At 48.9% G+C, this 22,812-nt stretch overlaps 1 protein-coding gene across 1 annotated transcript; it reads left to right on the plus strand.

Moving 5' to 3' along the window:
- Nucleotides 1-7,043: 7,043 nt before the first annotated feature.
- Nucleotides 7,044-16,453, plus strand: Bpifa2 (BPI fold containing family A member 2). The gene is made up of 9 exons (XM_070007785.1): nt 7,044-7,087; nt 7,757-7,935; nt 9,671-9,806; nt 10,458-10,565; nt 11,761-11,913; nt 13,764-13,845; nt 15,169-15,235; nt 15,670-15,741; nt 16,284-16,453. The coding sequence occupies exons 2-8, from the start codon at nt 7,764-7,766 to the stop codon at nt 15,699-15,701; spliced, it is 750 nt and encodes a 249-aa protein (XP_069863886.1). The 5' UTR covers nt 7,044-7,087; nt 7,757-7,763; the 3' UTR covers nt 15,702-15,741; nt 16,284-16,453.
- The last annotated feature ends 6,359 nt before the right edge of the window (nt 16,454-22,812 follow it).

The following is a 22,812-nucleotide window of genomic DNA, read 5'->3' on the forward strand; positions in this document are numbered from 1 at the left end:
CAAAAAAAAAGAATGGATTTCATCTTGATGGGGACCTGTGGCAGAATCCATCCAGTGTTTGAGGGGACACCCAGAGAGCTGTGCCCCAGGTTCCTTAAGCAGGCCAGTCTTGAAGTCTCAGAGCCTGGCTGACAAAATGGTGTTGCAGCAAGAACAGTGAACATGGGAGAGAGCAAGGAAGGGGTGACATGGTCCCAAAAGAAACACACTCTTTACCTGACTTATGTATCTGAAACCCCTCTGTACGTTAGCTTTCTAACACCAATAAAAAGAATTTAAAAAGAATAATGAATGCACCAGCCATCAGAACAAAGGGGAGCACTTCTGAGGTGAGTTGGAGCCACACCCCCTGTTCTCCTGATAAATCCCTGTGATGGTGCCTGTCATCAGGTGTGCCCGCTCCCTGCACTGGCTTGGCTCTGCTTTGCTTTACTGATGAACTTCCTGGATCTCTACCTGGATGTGGCCTCAAGTTCTTTCTGCAGGAATGTGAAGACCTTGGGGCAGCCTGCTCCCCTTTGCCATCTTATAGTTCCCATAACAGCTTCTCATTGGTGTTTGTGATGAAGCAGCTAGAATGTACTTACTTCCCACAACCCCCCTGCCCCAGGACCCTGTCACCTCACACATCCCTTCTCTACCTGTTCTGCACACCTGCTACTTCTCCACCTCTGTCCTCCATGTCCAGTGTCCTGCCCTGTCCTGCTCCCCCCTGGCACCCCCCCAAACTTTGTTCTCTGTGTGTTTGGGATTTTTGTTGTTGTTGTTTTTGCCAGACCTAGGGTTTCAACTCAGGGCCTAGATACTGTCCCTGAGCTACTTTTGCTCAATGCTAACACTCTACCACTTGAGCCACAGCACCACTTCCAGCTTCTTCTGTATATGTGGTACTGAGGAAGGAAACCCTGGGCTTCATGCATGCTAGACAAGCACTCTACCACTGAGCCACATTCCTAGCCTCATTTTCTTTTTTTTAGATTTCACACATATGTGAGATCACTCATTCGTTGTCTTTGCATGTCTGGCTTTGTGTGAAGTAGCACAAGTTTTGCTTTTGCAGTGCCTCAGTTTCCTCATCTATAAAGTGAGAATGAAGGCACCTGGCCCTATTGTGGGGAGTGTGTGATGAGACTGTGCTTTTCTCAAAGCCACAAGCTGACCACCCTGGAGGCTGGGGCAAGAACCAACTGGGCTGGGCCTCAGTGTGGGATCAAAGGAACAGATACCAGATAATTTGTCAAAGGAAGAACAAGGGGCCAGGAAGGTGGCTCAGTGGTAGAGTGCTTGCCTTGCATGCATGAGGCCCTGGGTTTGATTCCTCAGAACCACATAAAGCAGAAAAAGCTGGAAATGGCACTGTGGCTCAAGGGTAGAGCGCTAGCCTTGAGTAAAAAAAAAAAAAAAGCAGCTCAGAGACAGTGCCCAGGCCCTGAGTTCAAGCCCCAAGACTGGCAAAAATAAACAAAACCCAACAAGGTTTCCTCCGGGGAGGTACTGGGCCCACAGAAAAGTCCGTCTGTACATCCCGTTTCCTTTGAAAAATTTGGAGAAAATGCTTGGTGAGCCATCTGAAGGACAGGAGGAAGGAAGCCCTGTCTACGTTAGCTTGTGGGAAGGGGCGCCCTAACTCCTGAAGGGAGCCGTGTAACTCCATGGTGGCTCCAGCAGAGCCCAGGGCTTAGGGAAAGGTTGGAGGAACCAAAATAAATGAAATAGCGTCACCTTCAACATAAGAAAAGAAGCCATCAATGTGTAAGCTGCTCAAGGGGCAATCAAAGGTCTTCAGACTAACAGTGTGACCATTTCATTACTGTTACAGATAGCTGTTCTAAAAAAAAAAAAAAAGGAAAAAAGGCAATATTTGAATGCAGTTATTGCCTTCTTTGTGTTATACACAAAGAATTCCTCCATAGACCTTTCCAGCTTGAGAAACCAGGACCTGTGTGAATTCTTCACACCTGACTGATTTCAAAAAGAAAGCGATGATTACTCACAAAAGGAAGAAAGTTCATTGGGTCGGTGAGCTGGGGACACCTGACTATGTCTGTCATCCTGAGGGAAGGGCTGGGAGCTGCCTCTGTCCTGGGGGAGAAGGGGTACCTGGGTGGGTGGGGTGCAGAGCCCTAGAACTACAGTCAGCAGCCCAGACCTGGCTCCTAGTGACCTCCCCCAACCTCCCACCCCCAACAACACACACACACTAGCCTTCTCTGGTCTCAGCCGCCTGATGACTTTGCAGCCAAAGAGCTGACTGCTATATGGAGAAAGACAGCAGCTCAAGGTCCCTTAGGGTTGCTGAAGGGCCAGGCCAGTAGGAGCAGGAAGCTGCATGGTGGAGGATTAGTGGTCACACCGGGATGTCTTAGCTGGGACAGCTAATCCTTAATGCCTCACTGGAGATTCTCAATGAGAAATTCATCCCACGACCCCTTGAGGGCCAAAGCCTTTGTCCCCAAGAGACAGGTACCTTTCTTTTGGGGGAGACTTCCTGGAAGGTAAGAGGTGGTGGCTGTCATGGCTTCTTTCCGGAACATCTCAGATCTGCTTGCCTGGACCTCCCATGACCTGGGACAATAACCAGCTTCACCAGCCACCAGGAGCCCTTTTTGTCTGTTACATAATCTCACTGCCACTGTAGCTCCGGGGTTTTTCTCCTCCCCAGGATCTTAGAGTCCCTCACATGCTGCTTCACCTCACCCCCACCGCATACAGCAGGAAATCGAGGCTCCACCAGGCAAAGCCCTGGTGCAGGTCCCACTGCCCAGCAACACAGAGTGAGGGTTTGAACCCAGGCCTGCCCAACCAGAGCCAGGCTCTGGCCAGCCACCCCCACCCCACTCTGCTGATGTCCCCGACCTGCCTGCCACTGAGACCCAGAGACAAGGTGTTCACCTCATTTTACAGATGGGGCAACTGAGGCCTGGGGCCAGCTGACAGGTCAGAGGTTACCACGTGCTGCTCAGCCACCCTCCCCAAAGCTGTGTTCTTGGGGTGCAGAATACCCTTGTCAAAAGATTTCATCCACCCTACCCACCCCCAGCACTGAGCCCCACTGCCAGGGAAGGGGGTATCATGGGTTTTTGGAGCTTGATGGCAGGCAACTAAGAGTCAGCTGAGGACTGGTTGAAGCCACGGCCACAGCCAGGCTCTGACGGGCCTGGCTGCCACCTTACTCTGTGCTCTAGTCCTAGTCTGTGCTCGCAGAAGCACAGAGCTGTCTTCCCTTGTCACACTCACGTGGAGGAGAGGCCCAAGGGTCCTGGCTGAGTTGCAGAGGGAGAGCAGAAGGGGCCCAGACCACTCTGCCCCAGCCCAAGGCCTTGGGGACTCCCACCTGAGTCTCTGTGCTGTTCGGGATGGACACAGACCCAGAACACTCAGAATTACAATCAGCTCAGACAACACGGCCGAAGGGAGCTCGATGTGCAAACCCGAGGCCACCACTGCTCTGCCAGCTGGCCGCAGCCCACGGTGGGCGCAAGGCTCTTCTCCAGGGGCCAGACTGGTGAGTCATTCCTGCACCTCTTTTCCTCCACTGGAAAATGGCTCTCCAAACCTGCATGCTGGAATCAGTGGGAGGCCTGCACTAGCAGGCATGCGTATCTGAAGCACCAAGCCCAGCCCTAAGGCACCAAGCAGCTGCCAGCCCTTTTCCCCTCACCCCCTCCACTTATTTAGGTCCTGAGTCCTGGGGTGGGGGTGGGAGTGGGGAGAAGAATATGACTCACTACTGCCCCAAGAGGCTGCACCCTGGAACTGCTGTGCTCACATTTGGGGCACCAACACATATCCCAGCTTTTCCCTTCTTGTCTGTGAGGCCTAGAGTGAGCAGTCGTCTCCTCCTCCAGCCTCACTCTGAAAAGGGGGGAGCAAAACCACTGCTCCTATGAAGCTGATGGGGGATGCAATGGGGTGAGATAGAAAAATGCCCTGGTTAATTTTTTTAAAAATGGCAGCTATCATCATCTGAGGGCTCTTTGCCTATCTACCAAGTGCTGTGCCCTGGCCATGCAGGAATGGCAAGGTGGTGTCGAGGATGAGCTGGCTCTGGAGGTCTGGGTGGGGATGAGCCCCGAGGACTCAAGGGGAAAGATACCTGTGAGTCCTGGGGTCCAATCAGCCCGTCCCTGGTTCATCACTAGCTAGAGCCCCTGAGCTAGATGACCAAGGGACCAGACTCAGGCACCCGTATTTCAAGCCAGCCTCCTGAGTGGTTTCAACTAATCTTGATCTTGTCTTGATCTTCGTGGGACAAAGCACACCATGGGCAGCATGGGCACAGGCAGCTCTGCTGTGCACTTGAGAGAGGAAGCCAACTCATGTTGATTTAGGGGAGAAAAAAACATCCAGGCATGCTGGTGTACACCTGTAGTCTTAATACTTGGGAGGCTTAGAAGTTCAAGGCCAGCCTGAACTACAGAGTAAGACCTTGTCAACAACAACAACAACAACAAATAGCAGTAGCAACAATAAAGGAGGAGCAAGGGACACGTTTTATTTGAGCTGAAAACTCCAGGGGCATCTATTCGGGTATTTCTGGATCCAGGCCTCAAATGATATACATGCTGTCATTTTCTGTGTTTTGACAGATAAATTATATAACAGACCCAGGCGTTCTGGGAAGTCCACAATCCCCCTGGCATGAACAGTCATTTTATTTCCCTCAGGGAAGAACCAACTAGATTCTGTGAAATGAACTCCTCAGTGTAGGCCAAGAAGTGTGTCTGTTTTCTTCATGTGAGTCCAGTCTTATTCGTGTGTGTGTGTGTGTGTGTGTGTGTGTGTGTGTGTGTGTGTGTGTGTGTGTGTGTGTGTGTGTGTGTAGTGAAAGAGACTTATACAAGTATATAAGTCCAGAATGTGCTTATTCAAGAATTCTTCACAGGACCAAGCATGGTAGCAGATACTTAAAATACCAGATGCTCCGGAGGTAAAGATAGAAGGATCATAGTTTAAGGCCAGATCAAGCAAAAAAATCTCTGAAACCTTATCTCAAAAACAAACCATGTTGCTGAGTGCCGGTGGCTCACACCTGTAATCCTAGCTACTCAGGAGGCTGAGATCTGAGGATCACAATTCAAAGTCAGCCTGGGCAGGAAAGTCTGTGAAACTCTTATCTCCAATTAACCACCAGAAAACCAGAAGTGGTGTGTTGGCTCAAGTGGTAGAGCGCTAGCCTTGAGCTGAAGAGCTCAGGGACAGCACCCAGGCCCAGAGTTCAAACCCTACAACTGACCAAAAAAACAAAGTATAACAAACCAAGCATGGTGGGCTCATGGGTGTCATCCAGCACAGAGGGAGGTGGAGATAGGAGAATAGTTCTCTGCAGCTGGCCTGAGCAAAATCTCAACACCCTATCAAAAACAAATGAAACAAAGACTGGGACTCTGGCTCAAGTGGTAGAGCGCTTGCCCAGCAAACGAGGGCCTGAGTTCAAGTCCCAGAATCACCAAAACCAAACAAAATAATAACAACAACAACAAAAATTCCCTACACTGTCTGTGGAGTAGAACCCAGAGCCTCTCAAGAAGAAAGGGGTGTAGTTTCTCTCCACAAAGGTGAGCTTCACCTAGGAGAGGCCAGACTGGGAGCTCTCAAAGGGGTACAGCCAAGGCCTGTCTCCACGCAAGCTGGGGGCAGAAGGGCTAGTGACCTTGAGAGCCCGTCTCCGTAGAAATCAGGTCATAGATGCTGTTTACAACCAGCCCCAGGGGGACCAGAGCTCTTCATTCTCTGAAGTCAGCTGGGAGGGTGTGCCAGGGGGAAAAGCTCACTTTGTTCTGGGTGGGTGAGAGGGGAGTGGAGGAACGGTCATGCTGGGGTCTGGGAAAGGGGAGGAGAAGAGAGGAGTCTGGGTGCCCAGGAGGAGGAAAGAGGAAGCAGGAGGCACAACAGGATCTCTGAACTCTCAGAAGCGTGGCTCACTGTCACGTGGAATACCCCCCTTCCCTCCCCCCAATCTTTGCAGCCTCCTGTCCAGTTTCTGAGATTGCTGCTGATCGGGCCTCACTGCCTCCTCAGGTAGAGGCTGGCTTTAATCAGACTTCCCAGAGGGAGAGGGTGTGTCCCTGTGGGACCCTAGGGCACAGGATCTGCCCCCCTCACCCCTAGGGAGAAACAAGTCCAGATGTGAGGAAGCTGAGGCTGGAACAGTGGGAGGTGCCAGCTCAGATGGGCACCTGGGAAGGGCATGAGGTGACCCAGACCACTGGGAAGGAGAGTTCCACCCCAGAGGAAGTGGGATCGGCTTGTGTGAAGGCCAGAGGAGAAGAGGCCGGCGTCTTCCAGGAAAGGAGGCTAGCAGGGGCTCAAGGGTGGAGACTGGGCTAGGATTAATCGGGGAAAGGACATGGAGGCCTTTGAAGCTGGAGGGATGGGAGTTAGGGGCAGGGATAAGTCTCAGAGGGATACCTTGGCTTGGAAGTAGGTTATCTCCTGATGCTGGCCACACAGCATCAAACAAGATGCCACCTTTCTGGACTTTTCTGTGGGCTCCAAGTGAGACTAACGCAGAAACTTACCATGCTCATTCTCACATTCTACCCACAAGATGGAAAGGGAAGCTTTTGGGGTTCCTGGTCTTCCCATCATCACAGATATCACACTGAGGTCCTGGAGAGAGGGAGGATGGGATAGAGGGACTTGTGAGCCTCTCCCCCGTTCTATTTCCATCTTGCCAGGTGACCTCAGCTAGCAGTTTTCCTCTTGGAGCCTTGGTTTCCACACCAAGATTTCCAGGTCCTCTCATCAGAACCTTCTCCAGCTCAACCTGTCCTGCATGTTCCCCTTACTTTCACCCCTGACCTCCTCCTGGGCAGCTACGAGCTCTGTGCGACCCAGTCTTAGTCTTGGCAGAAGGCTCCCCCCAACATCCATCACTGTAACTCCAATGTCCGGGGTGACCTTTACGTTGGGTGTCTCTTGGCCCAGCCTAGGCTATTTTCTTTGGAGTCTCCTTGGATGGGACGGTCCGGAAGCAGGAATCGCCTCTCATCCCATCACCAGCATATAAGGGCCACCAGCATCGTCAGAAACCCAGGAGAAGGTGTGGGGGAACAAGCACCTGCGAGCACCGTCTTCTACACCTGTGAGTGCTGGGCTCTCCCCTCGTGGCTGCCCACATTGGTAGAGAGGGGTGTCTTCACAAGACTTCGAGGGCTGCTGGGATCAGAGTAGACCAATTTAGAGAAAGATAGATTCTGAGATGTATCAGATCAATGAGCAATGCAATGGTGTCATGTGGAATCTATTGATTAAACCTACACTTTGTTCAAGATATAGTTTGCCTACTTGCTTATAGGCCTTTTAGTGGGATCTTGGGGTCCAGGAGGGATGTCTCAGTTCTTGTTCTAAGGAGGGAGCTTATAGCCTGGTAGCAAAGGCAATAAGTAATTGATATGCACTAGTCAGGGAATGAAGGCAGTCGGGTGGTGGGTTAAAGATGCTGGGGAAGGGCTCAGGTGGGCCATAGTGGAGAATTGGAAGGTGAGAGTGAGCAAGGAGAAAGCCACTTCAGGCCGAGAAGTCAGCATGGGTAAAGTTCCTATGTCATCCCAGGCTGACCACAGTGAATCCCAGCCCCTCCCTCGCTGGCTAGATGGCTCTGGGGGAGAGGCTCTGGGCTTTCTGACCTGGGCTGTCCATCTGTCGACCAGATAGCCACATGTGCTTTACAGGAAGGTTAAGCTGGGAATGACAGGTTTTCACTGACCATTCTTTTTCCTCTTGTTTCTCCAATGACTATCCTGGTGTCAAGACCGAAGATGTTTCAGCTTTGGAAACTTGTTCTCTTGTGCGGCCTGCTCAATGGGGCCTCGGCGTCTGTTCTTGGAGATTTCAGTGGCACCCTGAGTAAAACTGTGGACAATCTGAAACCTATTATTGAAGGTGATAATCTGAAATCTGTTGTTCAAGGTGATAACAGTGTGCTTCAAGGTGAGTCAGTGAGAATGTGACCATCAAGTACCACTCAGACCTTAATACTGTGCCTGCAATACTAGAGGCTACCACCAGGAGATGCCCTTCACAGCTGATTTACTTAGATGGTTCTTCCGGTTTTTCATTTTATTATAATAAATAAGGGTAAAATAAATATCCTCTTACATATTTTATCCTGATAAACTTTTGACAATATGGGCATAGGATAAGTTCCTAAAAGTGAGATTTCAAAAATTCAAAAAGCATGTATATTTTTCAATTAAATACTGGCAAATAATTCCTATATTAACATTTTCTCCAGCTGACAGAGTTTCTTTTCTCCATCTTTCTTCCCCCTTCTCTCCTCCCTGGTCTGGACAGCTTTAAATCTTTTGCTAGTCTTGTAGATGAATTGAAAGTTACTTCTCTTTGCATGTCTTTAAATATGAGAACTTTCTTGTTTTTTTTAAAAATGTATTTATTGTGCCTTCACATACTTCAATGAAACCATTTTGTCTGTGTTCTTAGAATATTCTCCAGTTGGTGATTGACTCTATCCTGCTGATCTGTATTAATTTGTGAGAATTAAAGGAGTCCTATTTCTCTATAAACCTACCCACTTACCTTTAATTATTCTTCCATTTTATGTTTTGTAAAAGAACTTGGCTTTTTCTTCATTTTTCTGGAAATTCTTACAGGACACTGAAAATCAGTTCTGGTAGGAGGAGGCAACTTCTGCAAATGGCTGCCTTTCAAACCTTGTCAAGGATTAAGCAACCTTCAAAAAATAAAGACAGGACTTGTTCTGGAATTTCACAGCTGAAAACTGAAGCCTAGCCTCTTTCTTTCCTTTTTTTTTTTGGGGGGGGGGTCCAGTTGCGGGGCCTGAACTCTGGGCCTGGGCACTGTTCCTCAGCTCTTCAGCTCAAGGCTAACACTCTACCACTTGAGCCACAGTGCCACTTCTGGCTTTTTTTTTTCTTACGTGGTGCTGAGGAATCGAACCCAGGGCCTCGAGCACGCAAGGCAAGTGCTCTACCACTGAGCCACCTTCCAGCCCCAGCCTAGCCTCTTTCTTTCTCTGCTCTCTCCTTCCCTCTCCAACGCTTTGTTTCACCTTGAACTAGTAATGCTTTGTTGTTCCTCACTTGAATTTTCTACACATCTTTAACTCTTTGACAGGCAATAGCCAACATCTGTGGTGACTTTTTTTTTTCTTCATTTTGTCCCTGGGTTCCCAGAGCCTCACAATAGGACATCCTCCTCCTGCTACTATGGAAAATTACTATCTTCTCAGCTGCTACAAAACTGCCATTCCGGGCCCCATTTTCTACTCCCATGAATTGGAGCCATATTTCTTCAACACCAAATTTCCCCCTTTTTAGCATATTCTCTCATTTCGCTTGACTTGGTTTTTTTTTTTTTTCTCAAACTGATGTATCTCCTTTAAAGCCATAGATCTCAGTCACCATAGACAAACATACACACAATATCAATGGCTAATGGATCAACTGCTTTATTGGTAAATGGTGTGTGTTAGTATGAGGGCAGCATGGGGAGGAAGAAAGGCTCCCTTGCTCTGGGACTAGACACAATGTTTAACCTTTGGACCTTTATTTCTTCATCTGTCAAATGAAAATAATACCAACATCTATCTCCTTGGGTTGTCATAGAAATGACTGTCTTCCCTGGTAAGCCTGTCTGTTTTCTGAGTGAGTGGTATATGACACTGCATGGTGACTTGTCTTGGCAGATGACATCCTGAAAATCAACGACAAACTACAAGAGATCCAGCAATCCCAGTCGTTCCTACAGATCAAAAATCAGCTTCTGGATACCACAAACTTATTGCAAAGTCCCTTGTCTTTGCTGACAGCAAATGGAATTCAGTACGTTGGTACTTTATATTGTTTCGCCCACAAAAGAGGGACAATACTTTTAAAAACATGTCTTTAAAGAAGTCAGAGTAAGATCAAGCCATATTTTTGCCAGCTCAACCACAGTGGTCTGAGGCCAGCCCTTCCCCCGATCCTTCACTCCCCCCATCCCCCCCCCCCCCAGCATGAGTAGATTAGGTCAGCACTCAAGGACCTGTCTGAGCATCTCATGGGGTTGAGTTTTTCAGGATGAATCATTTTGTTCATCCTCAACTCCACCTGTTTTCTGGTTCCTACAGATTTTCCCAAAGAATAAGGCTATTATCCTCTAAATACAGCTAAAGACAAAAGTTTGAAACCCACTGGGGAAACAAACAGGAAATCCATACCTCTTCCGGGTAGTTGGCGCCATGCATGCATGGACTTGGAGACATGAAGTTCTGGGTTCACATTCTGGCTTTGGCACTTATTCTTGGGGCACCATCCTATCAGTCTGTCCTGGGAGGCAGACAGTAGCCGTTCTGAGCAGGCACAGTGAGGCCTGGGAGGAGGGGGCAGAGGTTGGTGAGGCCCAAATTCTTGGCAAATCACAGGCCAGAGAGTGTTCCCGCAAATGGCTGCCCCAGGAGCTAATAAACCATCAATATTGTGGGTTTTGATCAGGCTGAAAATCACCGACATTGCCATGCTGGGTATTAAACCTGAGTTGTCTGTCAACGGCAAAGACCTCCAGCTGCGAGTCCCACTTACTGCCAAAGCATCTGTGGTCCTGTAAGTACTGATGACTTAGACCTGGGTTGGGCCCCTGTTGGGGACTTGGGGCTGAGATGTGGCCGTTAACCTCAGTTTTCCAATCTGTAAATGAGGGGAACTTTCTCAGATTCAAACTCCCGATCTTTAAAAATAGTCTAGTAAGCTTTGACAAGTCTCTCTGAATACTCCATCTAATATACTTTTGAAATTATGACATTGATTTCATTGGGCTGGGCGCTAATTACGGCTCATACCTGAAACCTAACTACTTAGGAGCTGAGGTTGAGGTTCAAAACTAGCCTGGGAAGAAAAGTCTGTGAGACTCTTTTTTTTCCCCCTGATAAATATTATTCTATATGATCAGATGCTCATAGGCATTGTGCCTTTGTGTTCCTCTCTTAAAGGATCTGTGAGACTTTTTTTTTAATTGTGAAAATACCATACAGAGGGGTTACACTTACATGGGCAAGATAACGAGTACATTTCTTATCAAGCATTGTTGCCTCCTCCTTTGTTTCCCTTTCCCATCCCTTCCCATACTGCCCCTCCTACCCCTTCTACCTGATCCTCCACCTCCCCACCAAAGTTGTAAATTTCATTTTTCGACATAACCACTTGTACATCTCGTTGTTGTCTGTGAAACTCTTATCTCCAATTAATCAGCAGAAAGCTGTGGCTTGGGTGGTAGAATACCAGCTTAGAGAAAAACAAAAAATCCAACCAGCAGCATCTTTACAATAATTTTTTAATCCAATCAAGGGCAAGAGGACTGACTCAAAAAAAAAAGAAGGGAGGAAGGGAAGGAGAGAGGAAGGGAGGGAGGGAGGGAGGGAGGAAGGAAGGAAGGAAGGAAGGAAGGAAGAAAGGAAGGAAGGAAGGAATACCTAATTGGAAAACTTGAGAACATTCTTTGGCAAAATTTCTCCCAGCATTATTTTATACCTCCATAGTCTCTAAATAGCAGGGAGCATTACAAATAAATACACATTATACCCTAAACTGCCTACATATAAAATGTAATTTTAATTTTAAAAGAGCTACACAGGGAAATCATTAGTGAGACACTGAATAAAAATTTCCTATGAGCTAAACCCTCATGGCCTTGATTGTGTAACATGGTGCATGTAGACATCACCCACCCAGGCAGAGGAAGACAGGGAACGATGTGGAAGCAGTCTCCATCTCTGATCACTGTGGTTCTCATTTCCTTCAGGCCTCTCCTTAAGCAGGTGTTGGACTTGACAACCACTGTGGATCTTGTGGGCGGACTCGCAATTGAAAAGGATCCCCAGACCAAACAGCTGAAGGTAACCTTGTCAAAATGCTCCATTGACTTAGACAAACTCTCCATCTCCATACTGAACAGGTAAGACCGCCTTCTGTCTCTGCAAAGGTGAGGCTCATGGACTTGGGGACCCCCTAATTCCACTCCTGTCCTAGTACTTGAGAGGTCAGCTCTCCCTATTGGGAACTCTATAACTAGCTGAATCTTTTGAAGTCTCAGTTTTCACATAGGTAATGTGGGGACAATAATGGTGCTTACTCATAGCCTTCTAAAAATGGAAGGCCAGAAAATAAACCTTTAACAAGAGCCTGAGCTATCTCAAACTCTCAGCAATCATCCCAGCCAAGTGACTCAAAGAAGGGTTCAACTCCATCACTGAGGCAGGAGATGTTAACCATAATCATGAATCTCAATTCTATCAATGTCCATGTTACTTTATGCCTTTGAAGCTCTCTTGTTAGGTGCATGCATGCATAAGAGGCTGTTACATCTTCCTGTAGAATTAAAATCTATCTATCCTTACAGAATGATGGATATGTAACGTGATATTTAAATTGCATCTGTTTTCTTGCCTTGCTTGAGTGGGGGGTGGGGGGAGCAGCTGGGAAGTAAATGCCCATCAGGAGCTCTCATTTCACATTGGTCTCCACCCACTAGCAAATTCCTGCAATAAGAGCTTGAAATCCTAATCTGTCTCCATTGAAATCATTCATCCCTGTTAATCCACAAAATCTACATCTTAAACTATGTGTTTGAAAAAGCAGGTTTGGCTCAGAAAAGAAGGTGGAGGGAGAGGGGGTGGCTCTGGCCCTCACTGGGAGAATAAAATTTGTCTAGCCAAGGCCTAGCGCAGTCAACCCCGGTGACCATGGCCAGAGGCTCCAGCCCCTCCCAACCACAGCATGTGATCACAGTTGGCCCAGAAACCTCCTAAAAACCGAAAGAATGGATCCACAACTCTGAGGTGCAATGCCAGAGGCCCAAGCCCGTTAGACCCGGCCTTGCCCGGAGGTCACAGGGACTGCCTCCTGCCATGTTGGATCTGTGTCTCTATCTGTAGAATGGGCTGCCGCTCCAAATTCTCTCTGAGCTTCTTTTCTCACTTTGGGTCCAGTCCGGAGCCCTCCCCCTAGTCGTGTAGCCCACCCTCGTTCTGCTCCTAACACACTGGGCTTTTGCTCTATAATTCGGACAAGTTTTATTCCTACCACAGGACCTTTGCAAGCCATGGTCTAGATACCTGGAACACCTTTCTCCTCACTCCAACTCAATGTATCTCATCATCCTCTTAGCAAAGTTTGTCTATTCTGTCTCTTAATAGTCTACTCTGGCCCTTCAGAGTTCACATCATAGCTTTCTATTTGTTTGGTTGCATATTTACTTTGCTCATTCTTTTAGCCCAAAATGTGTGTCATATCGGCTATATGTAACTTAATCACTGCCCTAAACTTTGGAGAATTCAGGACCAACAGAGTCCATCCTGAAGTTCCTCCTAAGGGCAAGACAAGCAGATAGGCATCCAGACCAACAAGGAAAGGGGTGAGCCCTGCACTGGGCATTACACTTAACAGGACATGGTGAGAGTCAGGCCCTGCCTTAAATGATCAGTCCGTGAGGGCTGCCTGGAGGGAGTGACAGTTGTACTGAAAGTTGAAGATGGACAACATGGCATTGGCCAGGTTCACTTCATTTTGCCCAGTTGGATGCCTGGCATACATACATGGCTGACAGCATGGGTTGAAGGGAGGAATGAATGATGAGGTCTCAGAGTTGTGAGGAGACTCTCCAGATGCCCTGGGTAAGGAGCTGTCGGGGTGGGTGATCGGTGACAGCCCTCTGTGGCTGGAGGGCAATTCAGACTGCAGGGCACATCTGTCTTCAAAGTGTTCTGCCCACTTGACCAGGTTTTGTTGGTTCTTCATCTTTTTCAGAAGAATCTGGCTGCTCAACAACTTACTGGATGTGACTTCTGGTGTCCTGAGGACAGGAGTGTCCTTCCTGCTGCAAAATCTTGTGAGTCTCTCCCCTCCCCCACTCACCTCCCACCCCTCCTTATACCCAGAGCTAGGTCTTGGGGCAGGGGCAGAAGTGGCATTCACTGGGCTGATCTGGCTCCGGTGGGCTCCTCCTCCTCAGTATCTCAGCCTGAGGGGCACAGGGCCTGGCATTGCTGAGATCATAGGACCCATATCTTGCACGTTGCCCATTGCCTTTGGGTTTTGTTTTGTTTTGTGAGCCTGTCCTGGCCCTTGAACTCAGCCCTGACTTTGAACTTTTATGCTAAAAGCTAGTGCTCTACCACTTAAGCCACATGTCTGCTTCTGGCTTTTTGGTGGTGGATTGGGGAAAAGAGTCTCACAGAGGCTGGGTACCTGTAATCCTAGCTACTAGCTGTAATCCTGAGATCTGAGGATCTCGGTTCAAAGCCAGCCTAGGCAAGGAAAGTCCTTGCGACTCATCTCCAATGAACCACCAGAAAATTGGAAGTGGCTCTGTGGCTCAATTGGTAGAGTGCTCACCTTTAGCTGAAGAGCTGAGGGACAGTGTCCAGGTCCAGAGTTCAAGCTTCATGACTGACCCAAAAAAAAAGGGTCCCAAGGATTTTTCTGCTTGGACTGGCCTCCAACCACAATCTTCAAATCAGTAGCTAGGATTACAAGGATGAGCCACCAGCACCCAGGTTGTCTTTCTAGATAGGTTGATGAAGAGAGAGAGAGAAAGAGAGGGAGGGAGGGAGGGAGGGAGGGAAGGAGGGAAGGAGAGAGGGAGGATAGATGGTTTATAGATGATGAGAGAGAGAGAGAGAAAGAGAGAGAGAGAGCAGGAAAAGAGGAGGAAAGTTCTCTCTCAGGCCCTGCCCCAGTTTTCTCCTAGGCCTCCGCAGGTGATAGGATGAAGGCATGCCCTAAGAACAGCGCCGATAGTCCCTAGGAAATATGGGGACCTTCAAAGATCCCTGCGTTTCCAAGTTGAAAGTTTTCTGAGAATCTACTTCTGGACTCTTTTTTTTTTTTTTTTTTTGTTGGTCATGGGGCTTGAACTCTGGGCCTGGGCGCTGTCCCTCAGCTCTTCAGCTCAAGGCGAGCGCTCTACCACTTGAGCTACAGCGCCACTTCCACTTCTGGACTCTTAAGATTCTAGACTTCTAGTAGTTTGAGGTTTTAGACTTGGAGCGCCTGAGGTGGGGGGGTTCCATTGTTCACAGATCCTGAGGTCAAAGTTTCTCAGATGAGGAAGCCAGCCTCGGTGGGGTGGCAGGCATGCATTTCCTGTTGAGAACCATCTTTCTTTCCTCCCCCCCCATCCCCCCACCCCTCTTCCCTTCCTGTCTGTTAGGTGTGCCCACTGATCCAGACCCTGGTCAACAGTCTGAACTTGTCTCTCGCTTCTGACATTCTGAGTGGTAAGTCACAGTCCGGGGAAGGGTGCATGCGAACACACAGCCTGGCCCTGGTCAGGCCTGGTTAGGAAGTCCAGCATGCAGGGCAAGAAGGGGATGGGGTTGTCTTTCTGCTACTCAGGGAATCACTATGGCCTTTAGGTGACCAGGTATCGTAGGGCTGGGGGACTGTGAGAAACAGGAGGGGGACACTGAAGGCACCAGGGCCCTGGAGGTAGCTTTATGAAAATGGCCTTAGGCAGTCACCTTGGGTCCTGTCAGCAGCCCTGCCCTGCGCAGTAGGGACTGTCATTATAGCCATTTCACAAGAGGGGAGCTAGGACACCCCTGAGGTCCCACAGCTGCCACTGGCCCCTGGAGGGTAGTAGCTAGTGGTCTCTGGTCTGTGCCGTTTTCCATGGCAGAGACTGAGGCCTGCTCCTGATTTTGTCCTTCAGCTGTCCCTGCTGACCTGCAAGCCATCCTCTGAAGAGGAAGCACGTGGAGGACTGCTGTGGTGCCACCTGCTGGTGAGGGCCGGCTCTGCGCCACCATGCACAGAACCTGTGGGGAAGCAAGCAAGAACCAGGCTGGGCTTTGCTTCTTTTTCCAGCAAAGACTGAGCCCTAATCTGAGTTCCAATCTAAGTCCCAATCCTGGCCCCAGACTGAGCCCTGATTCTGGCTACCATCAACTCTGAGCCTTGATCACACACCTAGACTGAGCCCAGATCCTAGTCACAGACTGAACTTAACGCCGGCTATTGGCTAAGCCCCAAGCTTTGGTTACAGACTGATCCCTGACCTTGATCTCAGACCGATCTACAGTCCTGATCATATTTCACCTTGATTGTGGCTCAAGTTCTGGCTGCTTTCCAGTATGTTTCCATCTCCCATTATTCTAGAGAAGGGGAGAGGAATGAGGAAGAATGGGGACTAGGTGTCAGAAAAAGGTGCCATGGGGTGCTGTGGGAAGGCTGGGACAGATCAGGGTCGCACGAGGGGTCCCGAGAATGGCATCCCCCACTGTATTATGACTTCCAACATCCAGACACCCTGTGATCTCATTCCAGGACGATGACCCCGGGGTCCACTTGAATCCTGTGTCATCTCCCTCTGGAAAGTCCCAGGAGAGAGGAAGGCCCAAATCCAGCTCCACAGACCTCCCAGACAAACTCTTCACAGTAGGACAGTGGCATGGATACCATTATCCCCTGTTCCTCCCACCCCCTCCCCACAATAAAACCGCATTTCTGAACCTGTGTGGCTCTCCTCTGTCCTTCCGTGGGATTTCCTGGTGGATGGTTAGGGATTTCCTGGTGGAGGAATAGGGCTGGGACATCCTCATGTCATCCTACAAATGGTGGCACTGAATCAGAGAGAGGGCATGAAACTGGTTTTCTGTGGCTGTAGCAGAACCCGAATCCATCCAGCCACTCATCTAACAAGTATTTAGTGAGCACCTGCTTTGAGCCAGGAAGACAGTGGAAACAGGACAAGAGGCACTGAGTTCAGGTCCATTACTAGTCCATGCTCTCTCTCTCTCCTCTCTCTCTCTCTCTCTCTCTCTCTCTCTCTCTCTCTCTCTCTCTCTCTCTCTCTCTCTCTCTCTCTCTCACACACACACACACACACACACACACACACACACACACATCTATGCAATGATGGTGTGACAGTGTTATCGTAAGTAGAAGCAATTCCAATCCTCACCTTACTATATGATGTTGGGCCCAAGGTCAGGGCTCCCTTGAGCCTTAGTTTCCTCTTCTGGAAAGCCCGATTTGCATGGAAGTTCTGAAAGCATCTGTGCCAGCAGTGTGCCAAGGGTAGCTACTGTTACTATGGATGGAGAAGCTGAGACACCCAAAAGGTTACAAGGTGTGCAGTGTTACACAGCACAGAATGGGCAGAGCCAGTTAAAACTCAAGGCTCCAGGATCCCAGGCCCCAGCAACCTCTCCATGAGGCAGAGCAGATGGTCTCACCCACACACAGATCCCCTCCCTTGAGCTCACAGGAGAAAGCTTGCTGGAAGCAGGACCCCTACCAGCCCCCCATGAGGTCTTCCCCCTCCACACCTCTCCAGGACACAACACCTGACATTCAGATTCACATCATCTCCAGTGTTAACTCTGCCTGACCCTTTGCCTCACAGTATTTGTCTTGGAGGTTGGGGTTTGGGTGGGATGAGGGAGAGCTCCACCCTCCTCATCTCCCCCAAGAAAGTTCACCTTGGAGGACTTTGAAGGATGTGAGAAGACGCAAGACATCCTACCATCTCTGGCTGTCCATTACCTAGGACCATGACACAGAGCCCATTGTAAATCAACCCACAGGACCAGTTGGCCAATAAAAGCCAGGTGACCTAGCCAGGACTCTCCTCATCTATCTTCTTATGAGATGCCATACCAGAGGAAAATGTTGCCTAAACCGGATGCAGTCATAACTAGCCTACGACATGAATCCTGGCTTCAGCTAGGAGAGGTCCACACATAGCAAAAGGACCCTGCCAGCTTTTCCTTTGCTAGCCCTTCCTGCATCAATGGCTTTCACCTTCCTGGTGATAAAATAACTGCTGAGAGCAAACCTTCATGTCTTGTATATAGTCAGTCAAAAACAAGACAGAAAAACAGAAAGAAAAAACCCACTTCCCAGCTAGATCAACTGCTCTAAGAAACTTTCTGAGAAATCCCAACCCACTCTTTCCATTTATAGCTCCTGGATGCAAAGGAGGTTGGGAAAGATCGTTTTTTTCTCCGGTTCATCTCAAAATACAAGGAATCAGTGAAGCAGGAGAGAAGTGGGCCCATGCCTTTCTCTCCACGCTGGCATGTGCTCCTCTTGAAAACAACGCCATCAGTGTTTGTCTCCTAGTGAGGCAAAGAAACAAGGCTTGGAAACGGGGGCCAGGAACTCATGAATGTCTTGATTCAAAGAACATAGGTATGACTTCCTTTGTTTTAAGCCTTATATCCCATCAACAAGCTGCAACCTTTAGTAAAAAGAACAAAATAAGAGCAGGACTGCAAGTAATTAGTGCTCTCTGGGAATGGAGCAAAGCTATCTTTTCCCCCCTTTTCTTTTCTTGTGAGTGTGCATGCACACTTGCAGTGGGGTTTGGACTCAGGGTCTAGGCACTAACCCTTAGCTCTTTTACTCAAGGCTGGTGCTCTACCACTTGAGCCACAGCTCCACTTCTAGCTTTGTTGATGGTTAATTCGGAGATAAAGAGTTTCTGAGACTTTCCTGCCTCGGCTGGCTTCAAATCACACTCCTCAGAGCTCAGCCTCCTGAGTATCTAGGATTACAGTCATGAGTGGCCATGCAAGGATATCTTAAAGATAGTTATTGTGGGAAAAGAAAGAAAAAGAAAACCTTGGGGAAACAATTGCTACGTGTTTACAAAGGAGAACGAATGTCAAGGGTAGACAGCTGTCCTGACGGGAGCGTGTGGCAGAGCCCACACTTCGTTTAAACTAAAAATGCTCTTTGTGGCCACATCCCAAACCTAATAAGTGGATCAACCTTGAAACCTCTGGGCCTAAGTGATATCACAGTGCAGCAGTGAGAACAGTGGAGGGCCCCAGGTGTCCATCGAGGGGAATACTCACTCACAGGTGAATTGGAGCCAAAGATCCATGATGTTACAGCACTCATAGCACCTGCTACCAAGGGTGCCTATACCCAGGTCTGATTTGTGTACTAATAAACTTTCCTGGTCTCTATCTCAACAATGTGCCCTCAGATTCTGTGTGTGTGTGTGTGTGTGTGTGTGTGAGAGAGAGAGAGAGAGAGAGAGAGAGAGAGAGAGAGAGAGAGAGAGGGGGAGAGAGAGAGAGAGAGAGAGAGAGAGAGAGAGAGAGAGAGAGAGAGAGAGAGAGAGAGAGAGAGAGAGGGGAGAGAGAGAGAGAGAGAGAGAGAGAGAGGAGAGAGAGAGAGAGAGAGAGAGAGAGATCACAAATTCAGTACCTGAGGGCAAGGCAGAGCTCTCCTCCCCTTTGGTGACCTCCCTCTCCCAAGAGCTCACAGCTTTGGGTAACAGGTGTTTACATTGTCAGGCAGGACAGGACTGTGGTTGGGACTTTGTGTCATCTCATAGCACTCTGTTCCCAGATGTCCCCCATGGGAACCCTAGAACCCTGCAGGATGCAGGAAATGGAGCCCCTATAACCCTGACAGAGTGCAGAAAGTTGGAATGGACTGTATTCATGAAGCGAAAAACTGCAGATTGTGTGACTGTGTGTCCTACATCTTAGTAAAGACATGGGATGGTGGGTATTGACAGTCTGCAGTGATCCTGTCAAAAGACAAGATGATGGCTGAGTGGATGTGTCCTCCTGCTCCCTGGTGTCCTGTTCACTGCCTCTTGGAATGTCCTGTTTGATCTGTTGCCAAAGCTGCCTGAAGCAAACCCATCCAGTCTAATCCCTTAACTATGAGGACAGGCAAGTCTCCTTCCATTGTATCGCGTCTGTCTCTCAAACTTGTTCCTTGCTGTCATTGGTAAAAGCAGTGTGGCACCAGCATGTGTGAAAAACACATGGCCACAGCATCCGCTGTGGAACCAGCAGTCCCCGATGCCTCTCTCCTTCCAGTCCCCAGGAAGCTACGCGTCACACCTAAGGTCAGCGGTCATCCCAGGAGTCCCAAATTTGCTCCTTTCCACCAGAGTGTTTGGTTTAGTCAAGAAAGTATTTTGTAAAGATAAGTGACTTGCCACTATTAAGAGTAAGAAATATGTCCTGGCTTGGTAACACACCTTTAATCCCAACTCTTGGAAAAGTAGTGCAGGGTCTCAAATTTAAGGCCAGCTTGGACCACATAGCAAGAACTCATCTGAAAAAAAGCAAGAGGGAAAAAAAAGTGAGAAAGGTCTCTTGACTAATAGAGGATCTGGAGACATTTGCCTCCTTGTGTCATTTACTAGGTCAAGGTGGGTGAGAGAGAGTCCAGGGAATGGTGACAAAAACATGGAATGGGTGGTGGGTGGTGTCTAGGTAGGAGCATGGTTCAGCACCATGGACAGTGGACAGCGGCACCAACACACTGGGCAGAATAGAGACTGGGTTGTGGCTCACATCCTGCCTAAAACAGGCAGAAGACAATGGCTCATACTTGCAATCCTCGCTCCTCAGGAGGCTGTGATCTGAGGATCGTGGTTTGAAGCCAGCCTAGGCAGGAAAGTCCATGGACTGTTATCTCCAGTTAGCCACCAGTAAACCAGAAGTAGCACTGCTTGGCTCAAAGTAATAGAGCTCTAGCGTTGAGCAAAAAGCTCAGGGATGGAGCCCAGGCCCTGAGTTCAAGCCTCATGGTCATCAAAAAAAAAAGGGGGGGGAGCTCAACACTTGGTCTGCCCCACTGCAAAGCAGGTCCCACTGCTGGTATCCTCTCTGGAATGTCATTCACCTGGTCACCACCTAGGCAGTTTGGGTTTGCCATTCCCCATGCTCTTCCCACCATCGCTCAGAGGGGCCAGCGGGCCTGGCTCCATGCTGCCACCTGGGGGAAGTGGGGCAGAAGGCAGAGGCAGAACTGGAAAGTGGGGGACAAAGCCTGGCTTGTTTCTTCCCAGGTCTCAGAAGATGCATTCTGATGTGCAGTTCCTCCAGACCAGGAACAGAGCCTCCTGTCTTGTCTGCAATGTTCTCTGACCTGAATCCATGGCTCTGGGGAGTTCCAGCTTCCCAGACACCTTTCCCTCATCCAGCCTTGGATGGACCACAGCCTCCTCTAAGAATCTACAATGTCTTATTAGGTAAAGCTTATCAGGGCTTTGAAAGCTCTAATTTTTGGTCACCAAAATATGTTTCTATGTACTGCCTATGTTCCGCATCATCATCTGCTTCTCGAGGCCTCCATAAACTGATTTCTTCCTCCAACTCCTTAAAATAACTCACTCTACATCATCTATGACTGCTCCTGCACAGTGCCAGGGAACTCTGATTCAGTGCTCATGTTCCCCCAAACTGATAGCACTCACCACCTTTAATGACGATGGCACCGCCCTCCCCACCTGCTCTTCCTCTTCCTCGCCACCTGGAACAATGTCTCCATCCATATCTGGCATGCATCTATGCACTTTATATACCTCAGAGCGCTCACTCATGCCAATATTCCTCTCAATAGCATCTCCCTGTGTTGTCCAGGCTGGCCTCAAACTCATCCCTCTAGTTTTTCTCCCTGGTCATGCTGCAAGGTCTGAGGCTGCACCCTCCAACACCTCAGGCTGAGAGTCTGCAGCCCTAGGAAGCACAAAGAAGAGCAGGCTGGGCCAGAAGTGTCCCCACCCCAACCCCCGTGACTCGGACACCAGGTTTGCTGCCATCAGTGGTGTCTGTGATTTTCCAGTTCTTTTCACAAGAATAACAAAATCTTGACTGGTTACACAAGACCGGGAAAACAAGAAAAATACACTCGGAAGTAACTGATATTCTACAAACAGCTCCAAGGGGAGTGTAAACGCTGAGAAAGGGCCTCACATACTGGAAAGCCAACACCAGAACGGAGCTCTCAGTGTGGTCATCTTACAAAATCAAGGGGTGACCCAAGGGTGGGTCCAGGGCTTCAGGGAGATTTGCCAAGGCCAGGTTTCCCTCTCTTATCTGTGTGGCATCTTGCCCTTCCCCCAGATATGAAGGGAGAACACAAGGTCAGTGACAAGTGCTTTTGTTTTGGTGCTCATGGCTGTGGAATTGGAAGCCCCAGGCCTGTGGGGCTGGGGAGAAGAGGGATGAATCAGAGAGGGTGCAGGGATTCTATTGGGTCTGGGAGGCCATGCATGGAGTTTGGTACTCTGAGTACAACAGGAAGCCATGAAGAGTTTTGAGCAGAGGACCAGCATGGTCTCAGCTATGTGTTCAGGTGGTTGCTGAGGCACCAATATAGGAAAGAGACTCTAGGTAGACAAGGGAAAAATCTGAGAGCCATGTAGGACTCTTTGCAGGAGTCAGGCCATGGAGGTGCTAGATAAGGAGGGATTATTAGATGGAGTCAGGTTCTGGATGTGTGAACAGCATCATCTGACAAATGAGTGGTGAGAGACGAGTCCAGGGCACCTCCAGGGGCTGGAACTGGAACATCTGCGTGTATGGATTGTGGTGACATTTCCTGACATGAGGACAGAGATTTGGACAGAATTCCCTGCTCAACTCCTAGCCCAGGGCTCCAAAGAAAACTTGATAGTTTGGCTTCAAGACTGTGGTTCCTCCTGTAGCTTATCTGGAAAGATGAGATCCAGCTGTCTACCCATCCACCCATCCATTTAGCCATCCAATCACATATTCACTCAATTATATCATTTAATAAGCACATGTTAGTATTACCATGAGGTGAGCATAGGAGTAGCCATAGATATCAGAATTACATACACACACTCTCTCTCAACATACCTGCAGTTTAGTGATTCAGAGAGGATTCAAAGCCATTATTATAGTTTGGATCTTCCATGTCTCCTGAAACCTCCTAGGCTGAAGGAACAGTCTTCAATGCTGTGACGTGATTGGGAGGTAACTGTGTCAATTCTCAATGCTGTAATGTGATTGGGAGGTGACGGGGTCACAAGAGCTTTGAGCTCATCAATGGATTAAGCCTTTTATGG

The sequence above is a fragment of the Dipodomys merriami genome, unplaced genomic scaffold, assembly GCF_024711535.1.
Source record: "Dipodomys merriami isolate MVZ:Mamm:240054 unplaced genomic scaffold, mDipMer1.0.p SCAF_7, whole genome shotgun sequence".
NCBI classification, from domain to species: domain Eukaryota; kingdom Metazoa; phylum Chordata; class Mammalia; order Rodentia; family Heteromyidae; genus Dipodomys; species Dipodomys merriami.